General features: G+C 55.6%; 1 protein-coding gene and 1 pseudogene across 1 annotated transcript; both read right to left on the bottom strand.

The window, feature by feature from the left end:
- Nucleotides 1–1,121: 1,121 nt before the first annotated feature.
- LOC137486520 (amine oxidase [copper-containing] 3 pseudogene) lies at nt 1,122–5,032 on the bottom strand (annotated as a pseudogene).
- A 3,157-nt stretch (nt 5,033–8,189) lies between these two features.
- PSME3 (proteasome activator subunit 3) lies at nt 8,190–14,228 on the bottom strand. Its single transcript, XM_068211992.1, has 11 exons — nt 14,104–14,228; nt 13,507–13,539; nt 13,138–13,200; nt 12,602–12,706; nt 12,253–12,301; nt 11,544–11,656; nt 10,979–11,047; nt 10,701–10,768; nt 10,493–10,547; nt 10,214–10,300; nt 8,190–9,762 (listed from the first exon to the last, which is right to left on the bottom strand). Exons 1-11 carry the CDS (start codon nt 14,143–14,145, stop codon nt 9,682–9,684), a joined length of 765 nt encoding a protein of 254 aa, XP_068068093.1. The 5' UTR covers nt 14,146–14,228; the 3' UTR covers nt 8,190–9,681.
- Nucleotides 14,229–14,276: the final 48 nt, after the last annotated feature.

Here is a 14,276-nt window from a genome sequence, read left to right as displayed (position 1 = left end):
TAATTTAGGAATTTGGTTTTCCTTCTCACGTCCAACTAGGCAATAATTGTCCCTTTTCCCTGCAAGCCCCACAGCAGCCTCGGATCAGGATCCAAGAACCTGTGTGGGCAATGACCCACTTTGGCTGTGGCACAGCTGAGCCCGCGGCGCTGGAGGTGCGGCTCCTGTGGGAGCTGCCCGAGCTCCCTGCACGGCCCCGAGCCCTCCTGCCTGAACACGGCTCCCCTCTCACCTCCGGGAACAAGGCTGAGATTTACACAACTCTACTCCAGAGTGCTTTACAGCAGCCAGGGCTCAGGCTCTGTAAGCAGAGGGCCACTGAAGTCACAGAAAAGGGCCTTGCCCCCAAACAGGAACTGTATTTTACACATTCTCGAGCCTTGCTTGCAGGAGGGAACCAGTATCAGCCCCGATTTTGACCGTAACAACAGCAGCAGCACCTTTCAAGGCCCCACAAACCCCTGGATCACAGGAGGACACGTGCTGGGACCAAATTCTTGCTCTGGGGTTAGCTGCAGCTTGACCAACATAACTCTGAGGTTACTTTCCAGGAGACAGCCGGGATCCCTGGGGCTGTGTTTCTCTTTGGGCTGGTTCAGATGTAGCCACTGCCCACCAGCGGCCTCTTTGGTCCCGTGCAGATGTAAAACCCTCTTTGGTCCCGTGCAGATGTAAAACATTTTCCCTCTGCCTTTTACAGAGGCGGTTTTCAATAACAGGCACCGTGTGTGGCCCCACTGTCCCCAGACTGCAGGTGCTCCATCACCTTCCAGGGGACTCAGAGGTGCCCCTGAGGCTGAGCGTGCCTGCACTTCCAGGGGGGCTGCCAGCACTTCACTGTGAGCAGGGGGCTGCTCCCGGGCTCCAATAACGCTGTGCAGACATTCAGTGCCAGACTGTGACTTCACTACAGGAACACGCTGGGTCACTGTAGTGGCTTCTCAACTCGGGATCCAATGCCCAAGTGTTTCCTCAAGAGAAGAAGAGGAGAGATCTGCAGGAGCTCAGCCCCACGGAGCACCAGGACAGCTGCCCTGCTTTACACGGGGCAGTGAGACACCAGGAGGGTTTTCCCAAGGGAGGAGGAGTGCCAGGAGCGGCAGAAGGCGCTGCGAAAGCAGGCTCACTCTGTCTGTGCTCAGACAGGGCCAACTCCCTGTCTGCCCGCCCATGCCTATGGCAACACACACCGTGCCAGACGTGAGGCCTCAAGGAAACACAAACATTTTTCAGCTGCTACCTTTCATACTTTCCCTGAGCTGAACACAGAGCTCCCAGAAATTCCCACTGCTTTCCACTCAATGACCTAGACAGACCATTTTATATAGCGAAAAATTATTTTGCAATGAAAGAAGAGGTTAGAATAAAGAAGCAGAGTTCTGAAGTCAGTTATTAGGGACTGCAAGGACAAGGAGGCAAAACTCAAATCTCTGGGGCTTATCAGAACAATGGCAGACATTAAAAGAAGATCCAGACCTACCTCCCACGTCCAAGTCCACCTTATAGTTGACAAAATGGGTGTGTATCGTACCCAGGGTGTGCTCCCAAAGCCTATTGCCATATCTCAGGCCATCCCCATGGAGAAAGGATGAGCTTGGGTAGCCCGTGGCCTGCACCTTGCCCTCAAGAGCCCCGTTCTGGTAGAAGATGAAGTCCCACACGTAGTCGTAGTTGCCCACGGTGGCAATGGACCGAATGACCAGAGCGGAGTTGACCAGCCCCCCGTAGTAGAGCGACTGCAAGTTGGAGTAGTGGCGCCTCAGAGGGGAGCCCAGGTTCTGCTCAAAGATGCAGAGCGAAGCCTTCCTCTTCTTGGGCCTCAGGCTGTCAGACAGGGAGTGTGTGTCCACGTAGGTGGCCAGGTAGGGGCAGTCCAGCCCTCGCACCAGGGGGGAGGCGTAGCGCCCCAGGCCAAAGCTGCCGTCCATGTAGCGCGTGGACATCCCTCCCGGGCAGTTGGAGCCGTACACGGACAGCGCCTCCTGCACGCCGATCTCGTAGGCAACCCTCTCCCCCTTGTGTCGGATGTCAAACAGCCGCAGGCCTGTGCTCACGCTCATGCCAAAGGCAAAGCTCCAGCCCTGGAAGAGCACCTGGTTGTTCCTGACGCTGTAGCGGGGACCCTGCGGCTCAAACTGCACCGGGAACTGCGCCGCCGCAGGCGCTCGAGGCTTCATGGACGAGAAGTCCCCGTCCCACGGCGCCTTCCTCACCTTCTCCACGCTGATCCGACCCTGCACGTAGGCACTCTCCAGCTGCACCATGTCCCTGTAGTACTGCCCGTTGTAGAACACCCTGCTCACCGCCCACTGCGAGATGTCCAGGCTGCTGTGGTCCACCAGCACCTCCAGCCCCACCGGGTGCACAAAGAACCCACTCACGTTCTGAAACAGGACAAACCAGGTGACCCGATCTCCGGACTGGAATCCACGGGGAGCAGCTGTCACGACTGCAAGATTGGTTCCGTCATACTCCATAACTTGTTGCATGAAAGCTGGAGCTGAGGGAAACACTTGGCTCTTCAGAAAGGCTCCAATCTGCTTGTATTCAACAGCCAGCGTCGGTCTGCGGTGGTAGGGCACCTTCCCCCCGTACTTCTGCACCGTCACATCTCGGTGGTACGCTGGCCTCGGCAGCGGCCCCACCACGTACTCGGTGATGTTGGGCTCCGGCTGCTTCCCAAAGTACAGCACAGCCAGAGCCTCCCGGGGGGGACGAGCCCCGCCGCCGTCCAGGAACCGCAGCACCTCTGCCTTGGCGGGGACCTGCAGATCCACGGAGGCGATGCAGTTGTCCGAGGGCTTGGCACGGGAGGCGTCCACCAGCGGCACCCCGAGGTGTCCCTGCAGGTACCGCACCACCTGGGACATCTCCTCAGGTGTCAGGTCAGCAAACACCAGGCTCTGGCCATCCTCGATGTCCTCCTGCTCCGGGGGCAGGTGCTGGCAGCTTCTGGGGGTCCTTTCTCTGGTCAGCAACACGCAGACCAAGGCGAAGATCGTGGCTAACGCCAGAGCAAGGAGGACGAGCACCGTTTTCAAGTTCATGCCTGCGGCTGGTCCAGCAGCATTCAGAGGCTTTCAGAGCAGGCTTCCCAGCTCCTGCCTCTGTCAGTGTGTGCTGCACTGGATGGATTAGCACAGAAAGCACAAAAGACTGGGAGAGGCTAGGGGAGGAGATCTGAAACCCTTGGTGACCAGAAAGGGCAGATCGCCTCTCAGCTGCAGCCTCTTCTGTCCTCCTTCACGGCAGTGCCCTGAAAGAACTTGCGGAGATGTAGGGTCAGTGACTCAGACAAGTTCCACATAATTCCGTTACTTTTTCAGTCCAGCCTGCTTTCCTGAGGCTGCCTGTAAAAACGGAGATTCTGCAGTCAGCCTGAGGTGGCAGTGACCACTGTGAGGCTCTGACAAGCTGGGAATTGTTGCCACACTGTACAATTTAACCTCTTTAAACTCACCGGTTTTCCTTGTTTATCAGACTGCTTCCTTGTAAACATTCACCCTGGCAACACCATTCCAAGCTTGGAGTTGGTTTTTATTTAATTTTTTTTCAGTCTTCCACATGGAAGCCTTTGCTGAAAACACATCCTTCTGTGTAGCAGTAGAAAAACTTTGGCAGGCATGGAGATGTAGTTCAGGATGAGAATCTGGCCCCAACGTGCTGTGAACCACCAGCTCTTGGTTTGCACCTCAGAACAGCTCCGAGCCAATTAATCCCCAGCATTGCACTGCCACAGGATCATCCAACTTTTGTCTCTGCTTCCAATTCACAGATAAACTGAGGTGCAGCTGCCAAGAGGTTCCCTCAAGGACAGTACCCTGAACCTGCACCTGGCAGCAACCGAGGGCAGTGCCCACTATCAGTGCTGCCAAGCCTCAGTGCCCAGGCTGGGCAGCCACAGCTGCTCTCTGCCACCTCAAGGACAGTTCCTGCTGGCCTCACAGTGCTGCTCACAGGCACTGGCAGAGCAAGGCAGCCAGAAGGACTTGGTGCTCTCTCCTGCCACGCAGCAGATGCTCGGGGTAGACAAGACGCACCACCTTGGCTACAGTCCCGGAGCTGGTGCTGAGTAGGACAAGGCATCCAAGAGAACCAGGGCTGGAGATTCAACCCAGTATTTCCACTCCTGCTGCCAGCCTCACCTCACCTCACCCTCCTCTTCTCCTCTCCTTGCATCAGTTTCCTGATGGGAGACAGTGCCCACCAGCCCCTGGTTCTCCCTCTGCAGCAGATCCTGCCTGGGGCTCAGCCCCCCTCTGGTCCCCTGTGCTCAGACACCACGCCGGGAGGCAGAAGGCCACGTAGCCGTGGGACACACTCCATTATCCTCACCACCACTGGCAGCCTGAGCCTTCTTCAGAGCAGGCTGCAGCTGTGAGGCCAGGGACACACTCGTCCTCCCTGTGCCAGCACACAGGGCTCTGCCTCGCCTGCCACCACGCCAGGAGAGCCTCAGAGCCACAGCACTTGCTCCTCAGAGTCACAGTGCCAGCAAAGGGACTCCCTGCACACGGACACAGCAATGGGCAGGGACAGCACTGAGAACAGAGCCATGGCTGCATGGGACACAGCAGCCACGGGTGGCAAAAGTACCTGCTCTCATCAGCTCCCAGCAGCAGAATCAAATGCCTCTGAGTAATCCCAAACAAGGCAAAGCAGCACTGACTTCCAAGTCAGTCTTTCAATCCATGAAGTCACTGAGGCTTCAAGGATTACCTGGGGTTAGGCTTGGAAGAAAAATTCCCTTTTGGTTTTGGCCTGGAACATGATGCCCGTTTCACATGGAGCACACAGCAGCAGCACTGCTGTCCTGGTCCAGGTCTGGAGCACACAGCAGCAGCACTGCTGTCCTGGTCCAGGTCTGGAGCACACAGCAGCAGCACTGCTGTCCTGGTCCAGGTCTGGAGCACACAAGAGCAGCACTGCTGTCCTGGTCCAGGTCTGGAGCACACAGCAGCAGCACTGCTGTCCTGGTCCAGGTCTGGAGCACACAGCAGCAGCACTGCTGTCCTGGTCCAGGTCTGGAGCACACAGCAGCAGCACTGCTGTCCTGGTCCAGGTCTGGAGCACACAGCAGCAGCACTGCTGTCCTGGTCCAGGTTTGGAGCACACAGGAGCAGCACTGCTGTCCTGGTCCAGGTTTGGAGCACACAGCAGCAGCACTGCTGTCCTGGTCCAGGTCTGGAGCACACAGCAGCAGCACTGCTGTCCTGGTCCAGGTCTGGAGCACACAGCAACAGCACTGCTGTCCTGGTCCAGGTTTGGAGCACACAGCAGCAGCACTGCTGTCCTGGTCCAGGTTTGGAGCACACAGCAGCAGCACTGCTGTCCTGGTCCAGGTCTGGAGCACACAGCAACAGCACTGCTGTCCTGGTCCAGGTTTGGAGCACACAGCAGCAGCACTGCTGTCCTGGTCCAGGTCTGGAGCACACAGCAGCAGCACTGCTGTCCTGGTCCAGGTCTGGAGCACACAGCAGCAGCACTGCTGTCCTGGTCCAGGTCTGGAGCACACAGCAGCAGCACTGCTGTCCTGGTCCAGGTTTGGAGTACAGCCAGGACATGCCTGCTGCCTCCCAGGAATGGGACAAGTGTTTCTGCTGCTACACACAGCAGCACAGCCAAGGTAAGACTGCAGCAGAACCTCCATGGCTGCACAACAAAGCTCGTGTGGACCTTTCCTTCGAGAAGCACACAAAGAGATCGTTCAGGTTTGACTTTGCCCCTTGGGTTTGCATCTCCAGTTCCTGAAAGCCACGGCACAGGCTGCAATTACAGAAGGGCCCCTTCCAAGCAGCACAGCAGTAGTTTAGAAAAACTCCACAGGCCTTCCTGCCCCACAAATCACAACTCAACCCTGCAGCTGGGCTGAAAGAGATCCAGAAATAGACTGTGGGAACACTCCTGGTTCTCTGCATGTTGGGGGCTTGGAAAGAAGGAGAAACCCTAATCTGTACTGACATCCCCATGACAAACCAACCACAGCACACACCCCAGGGCTGCTGGATAAGGATGGCAGCTTTCTGCACTGCCTCTGCCCCACTGCAGAGCCTGTGCCATGGAGGCCTTGTCTGATACCAGGTTTTTTAGTACTGTCTGTTTCTGCTGGACTTTTCTAGCTCTGGTTTAGAGCTCTGTTTCAGAATAAACAAAACAGCCCTAAATCCACCTTCATCTTGCAGTAGGAATTTCAGGAAGCAGAGTAATTAACTAAGTCTGCAGAGCCAGAACCTGTGTCAATAGCTGCCTGATGAAAAGCAATGAGTGATCTTTGGGGGCCACACACACCATGGAATTGCTCATGTACCCTCTCCAAAAGGAGCCTGCAGCAGCTTAAAGCTAACCTAGAATTAAAGAAATTGCACGTCTCCGTAACAGCAGCGTAACTTGTTTGTGACCTGCCAGTGCACGTACTGCTTCCCACATGCCAGTCCCCAGTGTGATCAGCCCATCACTGACCCACATCCCATATGGAGAACTCACATCCTACCCATGTTTTATTTTGGCTACGTGGTTGCTTGTAGACACTGCCCTTCTTCTATTTGCTAAATTGCCCACATTCCCCAAACGTAGCAAGGGAGTTGGGAGTGCTGCTTTTCACGCACACAGAAAGGTAGAGGTGGCAAAAAATAGCATCTGAAATTTACTGAAACCCAAACCAGTCGCAGACAGGTTTTGGCTTGGGGAAACTCGAAGACAGTAACTGTGACAGCTGGGGAAAGGGCACAGGAGGAAAACCCCTGCCAACACTCCTAAACACAAGCAAGGCTTGAGCAAGCCCCAAACCAGAGCTCAGACTTTAGAAAGCTCCCACTTCCAGTGCCTCACCTCATGGGGTCAGCTTATGCAAAGCACAACAGTGGGACCTGCCTGACCCTTCCTCCATTCCAGCCGTGCTGCTGGCAGTGCCTGTGCCTGCACACAGCTCCTGAGCCATTATTCTCCTCCCCTGCACTTAAGCTGGGATGTCTCAAGGATTGGTGAAGCGGAGCCCTGACTGCACGCTGCAACTGCTCCCAGAAAACAAACCCTCCCCTGCTCCCACAGATGAACCCCACTCCCTGCTAACACCTGCCAAGACAATTGTCCTGGATGCTCCATCCTCCCATGGGAGTGCTGGCATTGGCTCCCTGGGAGTTCAGGTTTTTTGACTGTGATGAGGAGCCCCTCATGCTGCACCACACCAAGTCCTGCCAGCAAGTCCTTCCTTTGGGCTCTGCTCCAGCTGCCTTAGCCCTGAGATCTGTTTGCAGCTCAGTGCCCCCTCCCTGCATGGGTCAGGCACCTGCAGGGCTTTCCCACACCGCAGGAACTTCCCTGCACAAGTGGCTGCTCCCATTCCTGACAGCCGGAGGTGCCACAGCCAGAGCCCCGGTCTGCAGGAGCTGCTCCCAGGGCCAGTCACAGACTCTGCTGGGCAGCAGCGTGACCAGGACAGGCACAACCCCAAACAGACACCGAGCCCGGGAGCAGGGCCTGCCTCAGAGGGGCTGCAGCCCTGCAGCTGGGGCAGGACACTCAGGAAAGCCTCGAGTGTCCCTTGAGAGGCCTCTGTGTCCCAGCATGCAGGGAAGGCAGGAACAGGATGATCCCCAGAAGAGCAGAGGGCACTGTGGCTGGGGACAGCAGGGCAGCTGCCTCTCCTTGGGTACCACACACAGGGAGCAGCCAGGAGCAAGAGATGTGTGCCCCACAGACACACTGCATCCAGGACAGCAGAGTGACACCTGCCTGGCAGAGAAACCCTGGAGCAACTGCAGGCTCAGAGAAACACCACATCTGTTTGAACTGGGACAGCCCAAGTACCACTCTGGGCTGAGATGGGACAGATTCCATCAAACCCAAGCCCATGGGCAAAGTCAAGCCCAATGTGAGGCATGCTGATGGAACAGAAACAACCTACCCAGCAGACTAGTTTAGAACAAAGAGGAATGAGGAGAATGAAGGGAAGGAGCAACTGAATGGGAGAAAGGCAGAACCAGAACTGGACACTAAAACTGCATGGCCTAAGAGCCCAGCATCACACACAGGGGGCTGCCTTGAAAGAATTCCAAGTACCTTATTTTAATTTCTTGACATGGTAAAAGTTTACATACGTTCATCTCGCAAAGAAAGCTGAACAAATTAAAAGGAATCAATACAAAGAAACACAAGGGGAAGTGCTGCTCCCAGACAGCAGCTCAACACAGTTGGTTTGTTACTGAATATTTATTAGCGGGAAGACTAAGAGTTGACTTACTACAAACAACAACAGAAGAGTCTATAGCAAGGGCCAGCAGCCCGCCACACTCTGGGCAAATCCCTGGGAAACCAGCAAGAGACAACATGGCTCTTAGATGTGGAAGCAGAGAAAAAAAAAAAAAAACTAAAAACAAAGTAAAAAAAAAAAGGGAAGAAAGTTCATTCCATTTGTCACTGTTGTTACAATGAGATTAACACAACTCTTAAGGCTACTGCACAATAAGAATATACAGGTGTAACAGCGAGACCTGGGAAACAGCAAGGTTCCTGAAACAAATGATTTAACGTTCCCTGATTAGGGGACTTAAGTAGAAATACTATAAATAAGAAAAATTTGAAGCCTGCAGCGTTATGGGCCCACTTGCCACACACAAAAACTGACGCAATACAACCAGTCATTTCCAAAGGGGTTTGAAATGGACCACGAAATGTTCTGGCAGCTTAGAGGAGTCACGAGGCACAGAGTGTGCCCTTTGCAGGGGAAAGACTGCAAGGTCTGCAAGGTACCAGGTGGGTATCAGCCACCCTCACCGTCAAGCACCAGCTGTGGCAGCCAGCTGTGGCAGCCAGCTTGCTCTGCCCAGGCACCAGGGAGCACTGCCAGGGACAGGGGGACTCAGTCTGATCACATGCAGAGATATTTTAGGACTTTAGCATCAGATCTCCAGCCCCTCCCTTCCCTCAGCCCAGGCAAAAGCAACCCATGCTGAAGGGGCAACTGGGATGTATGTGACAGAACACTGGTTTTAGCCAAGAACGTGGCTCTAGTCAAATGGCAGAAGCCACCTGAGCTCATAACCAGCCAGGGCAGCACCAGCTCTAGTTCCAAGCATTTGCCTCATGCTCTGCACTGATCCAGACAGAACTGGTGAGGCAGAGACCTGTGGGGCAGGCTCTGCTGAGCCAGGAGAGAGCCAGAAAGGGAGTGCAGATGGCTCAGTGGCACCAGAGCACAGCTGCCAAGGGGCAGGGTCCCTGGTCAGTGCAGAGCTGGTGGCAGGGGCCTGGCCACAGCCAGCAGAGGGGAGAGAGCTTCCCTGCTGTGGCACTGCCAGGCTGCCCTTGTGCTGGGCTGTTTGCCCTGTTCCAGAAAGCCCAGTGCAGCCACCAGACAAGAGATGGGACAGGACAAGGGCTTGGTCTATAGTGTTGTTCCCACTCGGGCAGGAAGCAAGGCATGAAGGAATGTCCCTGCCTGGCTGCAGCAGCCTCTGGGGCGTCCAGTGCAGCATGGCCTCTACTACCAGTGACTAGAGGAAGAGGGAGAGCTCCTGAGACCTGAACAAAACCAATCACAAAACTAGGCAAGAATTTCTTTAGAGTTTAACTAAGAATGCAATACTATTTCCAGCCAGTTTCCCATCTCGATAGTCACGTAACAAACCAAGGCAATGACGGTCTTTAGTTGACTGAACAGTTCTCAAGTTCAAACGTTGACACTTAATAGAGGGTCTCAGCATTGCTGCTCCGAGGCCTCTTGATCTTCTCAATGTTTTTAAGGATCATGTCATGCAAAGTGACCTGCAAAAAGGAAGAACAGGACTCAGACAGGAAGCCAGCCATCCAGCTTTCACCATAAGCACTGGTTACCACAGCAGCACCACTTCCCTTGGTATCACCCCCAACCCTTGTGTGCAACCACACACCTGGTTAAGGTACGGGCTTCCTTCAGCCACACCTTACAGAAGCCAGAACATGTAATACCAAAAAACATTGATTCAGAAACCCTAGGACTGGCTTGTTCTGTGGGAAGAGCTTAGGATCAGATTCCCACAGAGGGGACACGAATATTTTGCACTAGGGCCCTGTGAACACTGCTGGAAACATCTGCCTCTCTAGGAGATGGTGGAGAGCACTTCACTGGAGCCAAAGCGGGAAGCAGGCAGGCTTCCTCCAGGATTGGCTGTGCTCAGGGGGAAAGGGGAGAGGAGCAGCAGCAGGAGCACAGTGTGAGCTGTGTGTTTTCACTCACATATTGATTTCTCAGCTCTGAAATGATGAGGCGCAGACTAATGTACTCCTTCTCGTCGATCTCCGTCACGGTGCGGCGATAGTCCTCCTGCCGGGAGCAGACACGGCTCAGCCCAGCCTCCCACACTCTGCCCTCCACAAAGCTCTCAATCCTTGGATGATCCCCCCCCTCTTCCCCCAGGACCCTCAGCTCAGAAAGGACAGTGAAAAAGCAGCTCAAAGAGTCCCAAGAAGCAGCAGCAGCATCAACAAGTAAATCTCCACGTCCCCGCTGACTTACCACGTGAGGGTACTTGGCTATTTTGGAAACCAACTTTGCTCTTGTGATATAGTATCTGGCAGGAAAAGAGAGAGATTAAAGCTCAGATAAACAGCACCAGGATTATTTTCAGGTCCAAGCTGCCCTGTAACAACGGATGAGGGACCTTTCCCAAACACATTCTTCTTCCAAGGAGATCCCAAAACAGAATCTGCTCTTGCATGCCTACCTAGAAATCTGGTCCAGGTAAGATGCTGCCTCGCTCTCCACAGTCCGAAGCTCAGCAACTGTTTCTTCCTGCAAGGGAGACAAAGAAGCTGTTAGCTCCAGTAGGCTGCAGCTGGCCTTCAGGGCTCGGGAAGCACTGTCTCAGCAGCACCACATCAAGCTCAGGTTTGAGTTAAAATCTAAGCCAACCCCACGACTGCAGCTGCTGGACACCAAGAACTGAAAGATTCAGAGGAACCCCAGAGATCCAAGTCCCTGGAGCACAGAGCAGTGCCTTACCTGAATAGAAACACCAAAGTTGTTCCCATCCTCTATCCTGGGAATGAGAAGCTGCACCCACATTTTGACCTGCAGTGGAGAGATCACAGCACTGACCAATGCCAACATCTGCACGAAGACTTCTCTCAGGAATGTCAGCAAAAGCTCCCGGGACCCCGCCTTTGCAACACAGCTCATGATCAACTGCTGCAGGTCCCTCGTGCACCTGTAACACTTCCAAGATCACTTCCCACAAGGCTGGGATGCCATGCAAGCCAGCACAGGCCCAGCTTCCCATGGAAAGCTCTCCCCACCATGCCACAGGAGCTCTTGGCAGGAGTCTGAGTCTGTGCCTGGGCAAAAGAAGGGCAAAGCAAAGCCTCGAGGCCTGATAACAGACATCCTTCTCCTTCAGGTGAACAACGGAGCTCCCCAAGGGTTTCACCTGCCTCCCAGCCCCTGTCAGACAGGACAAAGCCCAGCCTTTCCTCATCTACAGCACACGGGGACCTGCTCCTTCCACAGCTCCACTTCTCCAGGAGTAAAACCACCCCGCTGCCTCCCCTTACTCCAGGCTCACACCCACCGTATTGCACTTCTCAATGAGCAGCCTGATCTCTGGTTTCACTTTCTCAATGATGTCCACCAGCTGCTGGTTGCTCTTCAGCATCCCATTGGGCATCACAAACACTTTGGTACCTGTGGCAGAGACAAACCCCCAGCGTCAGGGACTCGCAGGAGCAGCTGCACCAGGGTCGGACTGAGGGGCCACCTGAGCCTCACTCATCTCCCACCAAGGCCAGAAAGGGACTGAGCCAGGCTATGGCCACCTGTAGGGAAGGGGAAAGGGACACGGGATAAGCAGTGACCACAAGGGAAGGAAAAGAGAAAACACAGAGCAGGATGAGACTGAAGAGCTCGAGGCTGCTGAGCACAAAGGGTTTTCCTGGTGCACACGTACGAGAAGTTTCTGTCTCAGCTTAATGCAAAGCCTGGATTCTTCTTCCAGACAAAGAGAGAAACTGCACAGAGCCACCAGGAGATCAGCTGCCTCTGTCAGCAGGCCAAGACCCAGCCAAGTACTACTTATGTCTATCAGAGAAGTACTAATTATGCTTCTAAGAGCTGGAACCTGACTCCTCCACATCAAAACATCCGTAGGTCAGGCTCTGGCCTGTATGAGCAGCAGCTGCTGGCAGGGCGGGGCAAGTGGGGCTCGCACAACTTGCATCTCCAAGGCTCACTGCAGCAGTTCAGGGGGCAGGCAGCAATACAAGGGACTCGGGGATTCTTACCCTGAAAGGTCTCTTCATGGTCTTCCAGCTTCCTCTTTTTCATATTTGGCTAAAATATACAAAATGTTTTACTCACAAACTAGTCGTAAGCTGTAGAAGCGTTGCAAAGGAAAAAAAAAAGGAAAACTTAGAGCCCTGCCATGTTCCTGGTTTCTAAGCACTCTTCCTTAAATCCCAGGAAGAGCTGCAGAGCAGTGTTACCTCCAGCAGACTTCCCAGGCTTGAGAGATCAATCTCTAGAAGCCTCTGGGCCAAGGGCTGTTATTAAATAAGAATATCCTACCCCAGCAGAGAGCAAACCATGCAGTTTTAACAGAAGCTGGGATCACAGCCAAGAGAGTAACCTTACCCCATCCAGTCCATCATGGCTGTTGGTGAGAAGAATTGGGTCAGGCACTGGGAGGTTCATGTCCGAATGGATCTGAGTAAGATCATGAATATTCAGGATGGGTTCCTGCAAAGAAAAGCAGATTTGTTACTTGATCATGAGCTAACAAATTCTGTCACACCAAACACAGTAAGACAAAAGAGTCAAGCCTCCCTCTTGTCCAAAATTAGGATGAATGAAGATAAAAGGTCTGGCAACAGGCTGTGGACCCCCCACCCAGGAGTGCCAGGCCATGGTGTCCCTGTGAGAGCCCAGCAGTGCCAGGGACAGCCCACTGGGGAGAAAGATAAATGTGAGAGAGATGACACAAAGCAAAGTGCGGAAGGCAGCACCCCTCCAGAGCCAACAGCACTGCAGTGCGTGTGAGCCACTAGCTGCTGCCTTGTGTCTCTGCACCAAGGTGAAACGCACAGAAAACAGCCCTGAAGAGACTTGCCACAACACTTCCAAATGTAGATGAGAGTGAAAAAGGATACAGAGCACGTGGCACACCCTACCTTAAGGAATCCATCCAGCTCTAACAGCTTCTTTGGGAAAAAGTTTGCTACGAGGTCTTCAGCCTAAGAAAGAAAGAACAAACAGCGATGTGGAAGAAGGCCACGTGGCTCCCACGAGCAGGGAAATCATCTGTGCACGAGCAGGAAACAGAGAGAACGCAAGTTCTTCCTGCTGCCAGCCCCAAACAAAGCCCAGGGGACACGAATGCCGCGAGGCTCAGGAGCCTCACTGCAGCGGGTGACTGATGAGGGCATCGGCTGGGTGTTGCTGGGTGTTGCCAAGCTTCCAGGGCAGGCTCAACACACAGTCGAGTGCGGCAGAAAGATAAGGCCAAAAGATCTCTTTCCTGCTCGACCCGTGGCACTCACCTCACTCGTGATCCGCTCCCTGAAGGAGTCAACCTGCAGAATGAAACGGGGACAGGTCAGGGTGGCTCTCGAACGGCGCTGAGTCCCGCATGACCCTCCCAGCACAGCTCCCGCTCTCCCGGGGGACCGGGAGGAGCCCGCCAACACCGAGCGGGAGCTGCCCGGGGCCGCCCGGAGCGGCTCCGTCCGCCCGCCCCGGACTCCGGGCGCTGCGGAGAGCTGGGAACGGCGCGGCCCCCGCCGGGAGGGAAGATCCGCCGGGCCGCCCCGGGCCAGCGGCCCCGCTGTGCCGGGGCACGGCTCGGGGGCGGCCGCAGCACAGCGCCGGCCGCATCCCCGCCCCCCCGGCGCTGCAGGGCCGGGCGGGGGTGGAGACACCGGGGGCTCGTCGGGGCGGGCGGGCCGCGCTCGGCGGCCAGGCTGGAACGGCCGCGAGGCACCGCGGGGCGGCCCCAAGCCCGCCCCGCCCCGGGCCGGCGCCTGCAGAGCTCGGCGCGGGCCGGCGGGGCGGAGGCGGCCGCCGAGCGGAGCCGAGCACGAACCGAACCGGGCCGGGCGAGGCCGGGCGGGGCGGGGCAAGCGGCGGGGCGGACGCACCTTGAGCTTCACCTCCGGGTCCACCTTGAGCAGCGAGGCCATGGCGGGTCCGGTCTCGGGGCCGCTCCGCTTCCCCGGGCCCACACCGGAAATGACCTCACGCCGCGCGCCCGCCAATGCCGCGCGCGCCCGCCGCCCGCGTGACGCGCACGCGCACGCCGGGCCCCGGCCCG

This window comes from Anomalospiza imberbis, chromosome 22 (genome assembly GCF_031753505.1).
Source record: "Anomalospiza imberbis isolate Cuckoo-Finch-1a 21T00152 chromosome 22, ASM3175350v1, whole genome shotgun sequence".
NCBI classification, from domain to species: domain Eukaryota; kingdom Metazoa; phylum Chordata; class Aves; order Passeriformes; family Viduidae; genus Anomalospiza; species Anomalospiza imberbis.
Note: the sequence above shows the minus strand (reverse complement) of the source record. Positions and strands in the feature narration are given on the sequence as shown.